The 11,565-nt window shown below is 27.7% G+C and overlaps 2 protein-coding genes across 2 annotated transcripts; one reads left to right on the top strand and one right to left on the bottom strand.

Moving 5' to 3' along the window:
- Nucleotides 1-1,438: 1,438 nt before the first annotated feature.
- LOC113378184 (protein C10) lies at nt 1,439-2,014 on the bottom strand. The gene has a single exon (XM_026618715.1). It carries the CDS (start codon nt 1,977-1,979, stop codon nt 1,632-1,634), a length of 348 nt encoding a protein of 115 aa, XP_026474500.1. The 5' UTR covers nt 1,980-2,014; the 3' UTR covers nt 1,439-1,631.
- Nucleotides 2,015-3,715: 1,701 nt separating this feature from the next.
- LOC113378850 (translocation protein SEC63 homolog) lies at nt 3,716-11,273 on the top strand. The gene is made up of 18 exons (XM_026619471.1): nt 3,716-3,919; nt 4,181-4,427; nt 5,994-6,072; nt 6,159-6,281; nt 6,515-6,562; nt 6,634-6,722; nt 6,797-6,837; nt 6,933-7,000; nt 7,087-7,324; nt 7,422-7,487; nt 7,570-7,803; nt 7,905-8,031; nt 8,098-8,395; nt 8,557-8,639; nt 8,852-8,939; nt 9,010-9,119; nt 10,439-10,494; nt 10,581-11,273. Exons 1-18 carry the CDS (start codon nt 3,799-3,801, stop codon nt 10,799-10,801), a joined length of 2,337 nt encoding a protein of 778 aa, XP_026475256.1. The 5' UTR covers nt 3,716-3,798; the 3' UTR covers nt 10,802-11,273.
- The last annotated feature ends 292 nt before the right edge of the window (nt 11,274-11,565 follow it).

Genomic DNA, 11,565 nt, shown 5'->3' with positions numbered 1-11,565 from the left:
ATTACTATAGATTATAATCATCATCAAGCTTTTTTTATACTACTTTTTATACAACTTTTTTTATAAAAGATACATATATTTTAAAAGATACAATAAAGTTGTTAAATATTCAAAACAATTTTTATTTAAATATATTGTTCATTTATTTGAAACAAATGATAGTTCATGAATCTGCTGTTTCATATTATAGTCATACTTTTTTTATATTTGTACTTATTTATCTATGATTATAGTCTTTAATGAAAGAATAACGCTATACACAAAAATGACCAATGTTTTTGGAATTTACGTAATTTTACTAATTTTATAAGTCTTGATACAAATTTGTAAATGTTACAAATAATGTTATTAATTTAAATATGTTATATTATTAAGCTCATATTTCCTTTAACATTCTCTACAAACTATAAATCATAAAAACATACAGTCCAGTCATTTAAGATTAAATTAGGTAAGAATCTCGGAATTCTAGATACCCAGCTGTAAGTATGTAAATATTTGTATATTGACACCCTACCATACATAGGTTTTGAGACAACTTTAGGGTGTCAATATACAAGTATTTGCAGACTTACAGCTACGTATCTGAAATTCAGACGTGAACTTACTATAATGATCTCATTATAAGAGATTTTACTTATTATATTTGTGGGTATATATATATATATATTAGGGTGGTCCTTAAAATGGTCATTTTCGAATTTCCTTGCTCCCAGGGGCTCAAATGGTTCCAAATAGATAAAAAACAATTCTCTGAAAATTTTAGCTCTTAATATTAACGTTTAGATAGAGCGCAATTCAATCAAAGTTTTGTATGGAAATAGCATGGAAAATTTTTCAAAAATTTTAAAAATGTTTTTTAAATGTAATTTAGCGAACAAATGAATGAATAAAACTCATTCATTTGTCGCTAAGTTATACCTAAAGCATTTTTTTTTAATTTTCAAAAAATTTTCCATGCTCTTTCCATACAAACTTTGATTGAATTGCGCTCTATCTAAACGTTAATATTAAGAGCTAAAACTTTCAGAGAATTGTTTTTTATCTATTTGGAACCATTTAAGCCCCTGGGAGCAAGGAAATTCAAAAATGACCATTTTAAGGACCACCCTAATATATATATATATATATATATATATATTTAAATAAATAAATATATATATATATATATATATATATATATATATTTAAATAAATATATAATATCTAAATATAATATATATACATAGTCACCTTTTATGTAAATTATAATTTCATTACATAAATACAGGCAAAATTGTTTACATTATAATCATACAATGCTTGGACGTTTCTAGTTCAATATATAATATAACTTATATATTTTGTATATTAGATTTCCATAAAATTATCTTCAAATTTATTTTTAGAGAGCGTGTTTAAAATTTTCATTTTATAAACGTCAACTAAGTTTCTGGTGCACAAAAATCGGAGGAATTAATATTTTAACATAAGAATTCAGATGAGAAAACTAAATATTTCATTCTATAAAAATTTCATGGAATGTCAAGCAGCTACAATGGTTTTAGAAACATTTTCTCAATTGTTCATTATTTACTTATTGCCTTATATCAAGAGAGGGTTCAACACTTTAAATTATAAAATATGCACATTTACAAAGCATTATCAAGATCCCTGTTTATAGGTAATGTTGACATGTAATGAGACTGAATTTGTTGATGCAATCGAGCAATTTCAGGATCATGACGTGCAAATTTTTGTAACATTTGTGAGAATTGAACAATTCCTTCTCGTCCTTCGGGAAACCCATAATCCTTCAATACTTCCATTTCTATTTGCATTATGAGAGGAAATATTAACTGCATCATTTTTAACATTTCACTACCAGCGCTTTCTTTAGCCGCACTGATTTTACATAAATTTTCAGAGGAATTAATGGCGCTAATGATGTCTTCTAGAACTGAACGCGCACATTCATTGGTAAAGTTTGAGTAAGACATTTTTTCAAATTGAAAGAATATATTTAATTTCCTAATCCTAATAATAAAAGAAGATAGAAGTCGTTTTTCTAGGCATTACTATATTGACATTACAGTCCAATTTAAAAATTCGATTTGATGATCGTCCTGACACAAAAAAGCAAAACACGAAAACAAACAATCTTCATATATCGCTTTATCCATAATATCGATACATGACAGACAATACGATAAACTGAATATCGAACAGCAAGATAGCCAATATATAATATTCTAAAATAGTCTAGGGCAGGGCTTCTTAAACTACGGGTCGAGAACCCTAATGGGGTCACAAAAGATTTTAATATCAAATATTTATATACCATTTTATAACATCACTAGAGTTAGCAGAATTCAGTGGACTTGCAGCTTTTTTTCAGAATAATTTATATCTAACCAAGCTGTATTATTATTATATAGTATTTGTCAGATATTTCACAAAGTTAATCGAGTTTTTCAAGGGAAAAAACTGCGATAATTTTTTTTCACAAAACAAAATTGAAAGTTTTATCAAAAAGATAAACATTTGAAAATGTAGGGTCAAAATTGTTCGAAATTATTTTCAATGACGCGAAAATAATCGATAATCGATTGTACAACATTTATTGCAAAAATTATATGCATTAAAGTGCAATTTTTAATTTTATGTTTTTGTATGTTTCAAAACAAATGTTAAAACTATATATTTTTATATGTAGGTATATGTATATTATTACCTAATAACTTAGTCATCGACAATTTCGAAAACACGGATCAAGCGATTTATATAATTCAAAAAGCATTTAATGGAAGCGTGCTGATTAATTTTTGGCTAAGATAAGTTCAGTCGTTTTGAAGATACGTGGCAAAAAGTTTCAAATATGGTAATTTAGTTTTTGAGATAAAGGACTGTCTGATTCGAATGATTCAAAAAACATTTTTTTTGTATTGACAAAATGAAGAACTGCTTAAATTTTTGGGAAAAAAGTAAAAGAATCCCATTTGGTGGTCGAAAATGATCATTACATATATGTACATCAAATTATCAGATACTTTATAGGAATTTTAATAATAAGTACAAATTTTGTTTACATTTCTATTGGTTCCGTACCAACGTTTATCCGTTAGACTGCAACGCGACGCTTATGCGCTTCGATATTACGTCTGTATACAGCTAACGCAGTGCGATTGCTTCGAACAAAAAGTTGAAAATTATCAAAAAAAAGCAACACATAAAAGAAAAATAACATATATCAAATAATTCATTTTTTTCAAATCTCCTAAAGCCCTCCAGCTTTGTAATAAATAACATAGTATTAGCTTCTAGGCAAGATGCCATGCATTATTACTAGTTTATTTTTCTTTTATGTTTGTGTAAGGTCGTCAAGAAACTCCCAATCATAAATGGGGTCGACAAATGTTTGGGAATGACAAAAGTTTAGGAAGCCCTAGTCTAAGGTTGCCAATAATAAAAAGTTGATCATTAAATACAGATTCGCCGCAATGATTTGTACTATTTAATTCGAGTAATTTTACATAATAAAGTTTAAAATCGCTATTTTTATTATCAGATAAGTAATATTTGACTTTGATAATGAAACGATAATTATATGGCCCGGTCATTTTTTTTTCAAAATTAATATGATATCGATAAAAAGAAATAGCCTAAGAAGTTGTACAAATATCGATATAGTATTTCTATCATGTCAATAGGTTAGGTTCGTGTATTTTGACACGTATGAAACAAATTTATATCAACTTAATTTAAATAAAGTGTGTAAAGTGTTAAATTATTTAATTTAGTTAGTTAGTTCCTTATAATATGGCCGGACAAAAATTTCAATACGATGAGAGTGGGACTACATTTTTTTATTTCTTGTTGTCGTTCTTATTTCTAATCTTGGTACCGGCCACATTTTATTACTGGCCTAAGAAAAAGAAAGGTGAAATATGCAATATTATCTATTTAATTCTATTCATCTTACTTTACAGGCATTATCCTTTTAACTTATACGTTATTTTATACTCTATAATATCACCTTAATTATATATGTGCTTTTCATTGTTCTAAAGTTCGCCCATAATTTCTGACTCATGTGTTAATTTTCTAAATTTCTTGGAAAGATGATAATCATAGAATTTAATGCGCTATATTCTTAAACAATTGTATAATGATTATTATTATAATTATTTTATTTTTTCAGAAAATGAAGAAAAATCATTATTATGCAATTGCCCTGATTGTATATCAAAAAGACACTATCTTGCACGGAATCAGAAACCGTACTTTCAAATATTTAAAAGAGTTGCAATAGTGACTGGATGGCTGGCTCTAATATATTTAACCTACAAAGTTTCTCAATTTGAACATGAAACCATTAAATTTGATCCTTATGATATTCTCGGTGTGCCCGTTGGTAGTTCTGAAGCTGTTATTAAGAAGGCATATAGGTAAATTTTTCATTTCTGAGATAATCCAGAAATTATCGCCTATATTATTATAATTCAACATACTATATTGATATAATATTGGGTCATTATATATATTTTTTTAAAAAAAAGTTTCACTATACGATATATACGATTATTATCATTTTTTTAACAATCAAATTTTTTATATGTGCTTAAATTTTACTAGATTATTTGATGCAGATATGAAATGAATTTTATGAGTTTAAATCAATAAATAATATCTCCATTGTTTAATGAGTTCAGATCAATAAAAAACACCTCCATTGTTTAATTAGTTTAGATCAATAAAAAACATCTCCATTGTTCAATGAGTTTAGATCAATAAAAAACATCTCCATTGTTTAATGAGTTCAGATCAATAAAAAACATTTCCATTGTTTCATGGTTCAGATCAATAAAAATAAACATCTCTATTGTTTATCTTGATAATATTTTTAAATCATTTAGTGCAGTAAACGGAGAGGAAAAAAGGGTATAAACTCTGAATTTTTTTTACTGTGCTCAGATTTGCTTGAAATTTTAGAAGTAGGTTCATCTTACCTCAAGTTCAAAAAAGAAAACTATTTGGACTCCACCATCACCCCCCAGGGGAGTTGCAACCCTTAATGAATAACTGGGGATTGAGTCATTTCATCGCTAGAAAACGTTTTTAATATTACAGGATATAATTAAAAAGTATTTTTTAATAAATTTACCTTGCAATAAAATTATTTTCAGCTCCGTGAAAACCCTTCAAACAACCCCTAAATTGAAAAAAAATGCTTAAAAATAAATTTTGGTATGATATAATAAGAATTACGTATAAATTAAATAATATTTAACGTTTAAAATTTTGATTATCAAGGTTTTAACCCTTTTTAAACCCTTGAAAACAACCCCTTGATGAAAAATTTATATAAAACTATATTAATTTATTTAAAGCAAACCTTTTAGCCATAAGATACTTGACTATAAGAATAAATAGATGTATTTCATGATCAACATAATAATACAAAATTCAGTGGCTGATTTATCAAGATTTTTATTGACATTATTTTGTTTATTACATGATTTTTGTTAAAATTTATATTTTAGGAGATATTTGCAAAAAAACGTAGAAGAACGCCAAAAATATATGAATTTTTAGTAGCCAGTCACTTAAAAAATATTAGTTTTTTTGAAAAACCTTAAAAGACATTTTTTTCTTATGATTAGTTCTTCTGTCGTTATCCGACATTATTTTGAAAATATAAAATTACATAACTGAGAAGGGGTCATCCCCCGGGGGGTGGTGGCGGAATTGTCTTCACTGTTGAACTTGAGATTGAGATAAACCTAATTCCAAAATTTCATGTAAATCGGAGCACAGTAAAAAAATCCAGACCCAAAACGCTCCATTGACTCATTGTAATTTACTCGTTCAAAATCCTGAAATAATATTTATTATTATTGCTTATGGCTTTCTTATGAATATGTAAATAAATTATAAAGAACACATTGACATTTATTATAAAAAATAACTTAATGCCAATGATAGTTTCTACAATGTGTTGTTAATATTTATAGAAAGCTCTCAGTGATTTTGCATCCTGACAAAGAAACTGGAAATGAGAAAGAATTCATGAAATTAACCAAAGCTTACCAGGTATTCATTAAATTATTTAACTATTCTATTAAACATCATCTATGTTATTTGACCTTGTTTAAATCATACTGACTAATTTTATGTAGGCTTTGACTGATGCAGAAGCTAGGAAAAACTTTGAGAAATATGGAAATCCCGATGGTCCAGGCGTTATGTCGTTTGGTATTGCTTTACCATCATGGATTGTACAGAAAGAAAATTCAATATTTGTATGTATATTTCTTTCCATTTAACCTTAAATGACTTACACTTGGACTAATTTAAACATATTGGAAGTTAAATAAACATACAACTTTATTTTCATGATTACATAAAGTTTTAATTTGAATTATCTGTTATCTAATGATAAAAAATTAAATTTTCCTCAAATCAAAACGGACTAAATGAATCAAATTTAAGAGATCAAGATATTTTCGGCAAATTTAGCCTTTGTATATTTCAGGTGCTCGGATTATATGCTGCTGTATTTATGGTGGCATTACCTGTAGCTGTAAGTTTAAAATAATATTATTAAATTTCTTAGTTAAAATTGATATTGATATTTTGCAATTTATTTTGTAGGTTTGTACCTGGTGGTATAGAACGATAAAATACTCTGGTGATAGAGTTTTGCTAGATACAACACAAATGTATTATTATTTCTTATACAGGTATAGTAAATTAAATTTACCATACAAGTATGGTATATTTGAATTGATATTAAAATTTATAATTTATGATTTAGAACACCTGAAATGTCCTTAAAGCGTGCTCTCATGATTTTAGGTAAGTGAAAACGTTTTTAAACTAATGATGAACCATTTTATATTTATAAGATATAATTTGTCTAGTTTCTATTTACATATTACGAAATATTTTAGGAGCAAGTTTGGAGTTTGATAAGAAACATAATTCAGAAGTGGTAGAAAGACTTAGTGATAATATGGAGGTATGATTTATTATCTTATTCTATGTAGTTGTTAGTTGTTTTTATTATTATTATTTTTTAATATTAATTTAATCTTTAATCAACAGGTTCCAGCTCTCATAAAACTTTTGCCTAATCTCAATGAAAAAAATAAGGAACAACCTTTATGTAGATTGTACTCTATTAAAGCTAGAGCTTTACTGCATGCACATTTATCACGCATGAGGCTTAACCCAGAAACTTTAGATCTCGATAGAATGCTCATTGTTAAGAAATGTCCAAGACTGATAGAAGAAATGGTTTGCTGTGTGAATCAGCTGATAGTTTTAGCTTACGCTAGGAGAAGTAAGTAGTTTTTTGTGTATCCTAGTTATGAAATAAATGGACAAAAATATTTTAATATAAATTTTTATTATACTCAATGCAAAATATTTAATTTCAGTACAAAGACTGATATCGATTGAAACATTAGAAAATTGCATGAAACTTTCTCCAATGATTGTCCAAGGTAATTTAGAATTTAGTTATTTTAATCAGAATTTGTTATTATAAATATGTATTCCATTCATTCAATTATTTTTGTCATTCAGGTCTTTGGCAATTTAAAAATCCGTTTCTTCAACTTCCACATATTAGTGAAGAGCATTTAAAATATTTTTCTAAAAAGAAGAATAATCAATCAATTAAAACATTGAAACAATTAGCAGAAATGAATAATAGCGAGAGAAGAAAATTATTGAAGACCCTCTCTGACTGTGAATATGAAAATGTTATTAGAGCTCTTGGTTCAATGCCTCTTATTGATTTCAGTATACAATGTGAAGGTAATAATTTCTCAACAATTAAATATTACAGTCAAATACAAATCAACATAATGGCAAAGTAGATAATTATTAAAACTGTATATAATGCATTTTCTTTTCAGTGGTGGATGATGAAAATCCAACAGTTGTGACTGCCGGTGCTATAGTTACAGTAACTTGCACTTTAATCAGGCACAGTTTAAGTGAATTTTTTGATCAACATGATGCCAATGATTGTAATGATGATAAGTAAGTTTTTTTTATTTGTTACTTATTTTGATATTTTTAGATATTTTATTCTTTTGTTATTTTTAGAGATGAAGATACTTTTCAAGAAAACAATCCAGAAAATTTAGAAAACGCTGAACATCAGAACAACACAACTCCTCATTCTCAAAACAAAAAGCCGGCATGGCTAAAGAACAAGAAATCGTCATCTGGCAAGAATAAAGGCAATAAAAACAAATCCAGCAATAAAGGAAATAGCAGTAGAGCTAGTTTGGATTCCAAAGATAGCGGCCACAAAGATGGGCTCTCAACACCAAAAGAAGAAAAACATAGAGATCTTAATAAAGACAAAGAAAATGATCAAGATAGTGCTTTGGACTCAGATGTAAGTTGTTGTTAAGATGTAAGTTCGACTATATATATTCCATCGGTTTATACAGTCGAACCTCAGTTTATTTTAGTTTGAATTAATATAGTGTATTTAATTTAGAAAAAAATTAATAAGCCATGTTAATTAAAATCTGAACTATGGTTGAATTATTTCAGAGTGAAAGAGAAGATAGATCTTCTGAGGATGAGAAAGAAAAAAAGAATTCTGCCAATGAAGATGATGATACTGAATGGAACAAGTATGTACTTTAATCACTTTGTTAATTTGTAAACTATTTGCAAAGTATCTGAACGCACTTCTGAATACATTGTTAATTTGTTCCTGACATGTATTTGAAAGACATTATTTTTATAACTTCTTTTGTTTTGTCTAGTTTTCCATGTCTAGTTGTTTGGATGATTATAACTATTTGTAAGATTTATCTAAGGCTGTTAATATTTTTTATTTTAGATTTCAAGAGAGACTTCAGAAAAGAGACAAGGTTCTGGAAGGAAAGTCTAAAATTTCACATTCTGTTCATTGCCCATTTTTCCCAGAGGTACCGATTTATTATGCAGTTAAGCTATTAGTAGAATTGACTATATTTATTTTATCTTTTTTTTTTGTAGGACAAGCAAGAATATTGGTGGGTGTACATTTGTGACAGAAAATCCAGGTCTTTATTGACCGCCCCATATCATGTAACAAATTTAGTGGACAGAGAACAAATTCAGCTAAGGTATTATATTTATCATTCAAATGGTTTATCGATATTATTAATCAAACTTTATCGTTATGTGTCTATTTATAACAATTGGGTTTTTACAAAACTAGAAGGAACTAGTTGGTATTGGTATTTTGCCTTGAGGCAAGTTACATGAACTTCCCGATATGTGTAAATAATCGACTTAATCAATAAAAAATAAGTTAATTTATGAGTGGATTTATTACACATAATTGAAAATGAATGAACACGTTAACTCGGAGTATTTTCTAAAAGCAAATTTTCAAAAATCAATAATTTTTATTATTGAACCAGTTTCTGTAGGACTTTAATGGTTTAGTATGTTCATTAAGACCAAGTATTCTATTGTTATACCAAGTAAATCGTCTAATTTTAACAAACTACTCAAAAAAACTATACTTAATTTTCTCAAACTTTGATGAATTTTTAAAATTGAACTACTTGTTGTAAAGCCGAAATATTTCAGTAAGTTCTCTAAGACCATGATATATATCGCAAAAAAAGTTCCATAAAAATTGGCTTAATTTTTTTTTCAACAGTTAATTTCTAGAAAACGGCTTGGTAGATTTTCACCTGAAACTAATCAGTTTCATTCCCAACTAATATCTTTCAAACAGTTTTTGCTTTTTTAAAATCGATTTGGTAGTAGGAGCTTAAATGTGGACGAAAGGTTTAACCCCTTTTTTTCAAATTACAAAGAAACGGCTGGGAAGATCGTCGCACAAAACTGCCAAACGATAATTCTCATCGAGATACATCAAATGGCTTTTAAATTTTTGAAATCGGTTTAGCCGTTTTTGAGAAAACGTCTATTTACGGCAAAAAATTTGTTCACGCACACGCACACACACACACACACATTTCCCAAATTTGGTCTCATTCGATTCAGAATGACTTAAAACGTCGAGAAAACATAAAATTAGCGAATAGAATTTTTTGACGAAAACAAAGTTCTCCTTCGGGAAGTTAAAAATGAAAATTTATGTTATCATGACATGCAAAATTAGTTTTTGGTAAAAGCAGATCAGTGGCTTTGAAGGAGCAGAAAAAAAGTTTTGAAAATATGTCATTTAGAGGTCACAAATGATCATTACAAATCATTATTATTATTTTGTATACAAATGGAATTATTAGTAGTCAGGTAGGTAGGTAGATAGATAGATATATATACAGGTAGAAATTGTGACAGGTAAATAGTACTAATGATTAAATTAATTGTTTACACATATTGGAAAGTTTACGCAATTTGACTTAAGGCAAAAATCCACTTACATCTAGATATAAATTAAATTAATATTAATTTTATTTTACAGATTCACGGCTCCTAGATGGGCTGGAGTATACACTTTCAATGTGTGCTTAAAATCAGGTACTATTCGGCCCACTAATGTTATTATATTGATACTAATAATCGTTGAACACATTTTGTTTAATTATACCCCATTAATTCTGCAGATTCTTATTTGGGAACTGATCAGCAGCTTGATATGAGATTAGATGTTGAAGAGGCCGTGGAGACCCCAACCCAACATCCTCAGTGGCAAGCTCTCTCCGACAGCAGTGATAGCAATGCTGATGATGATGGAGATGATAACAGTGACTTAACTACTGATTCTGATAATGATGATGATATTGATGATGATAACAAACTAGTGGCGCATGATGACAGCGATTAAAAACTGAAATGTTAATGAAATTTTACTGAAGTGAACGTGAAGTGTGAGAACTTGATCTAGCATTACATCAGAAAAGAATAGTGATTAAGAATAATTTACATGCACATAATGTATAACATTAAGAAAGTGAAAATATTTTATATAAGTCGAATTGGCATTTGAATGAATGACGCACTGGAGAGGAGAAATTTTAATTTAAAGACAAACTTATTGTACAGATTATATGGTCTTATAAATGCTGGTGATTAGTGATTGGAAGAATAGTGTGTATGTGAGAGATACTGTAGAAGAAAATTATGGTTTAGTTATGTTTACTGACTGCAGTAGTTTTTTATATGTATTTAAATTTAATTATATGGTATCATACGCCATCTACTTATAAACTTTAAACTAACAACTTTAATTTATTGTGTAGAATTTATTAGTTCAGTTAGACATTGCTCACATCAAGCAATTAACATTTAATGCCAAATCACAATTTTTAGAGCAATGTCTAAAGAATAACTACACTTTGTTTTCAAATGCACTTTAAAATTTGTTTTTATTAAATCAACAGCTAATATGCGTTTTGTCTGTATATAGTGATATAATATATTGTAAATTGTTTTATATTATATTATATTATTATCATATTTTATTAAATTCAATAATCAACATGTACATAGTTACATTTTTATTAGTTCTATAAGATCATAAAATAAAGCATTTTGGAAATTTTCTTAGCATGAAGTGTAAAAAGTAATTGATGCATCTATATGCACATT

This window comes from Ctenocephalides felis, unplaced genomic scaffold (genome assembly GCF_003426905.1).
Source record: "Ctenocephalides felis isolate EL2017-DRISC unplaced genomic scaffold, ASM342690v1 CF-g0.4_SCAFFOLD_01886, whole genome shotgun sequence".
NCBI lineage: Eukaryota > Metazoa > Arthropoda > Insecta > Siphonaptera > Pulicidae > Ctenocephalides > Ctenocephalides felis.
This window is presented reverse-complemented; position numbering and strand designations above follow the sequence as displayed.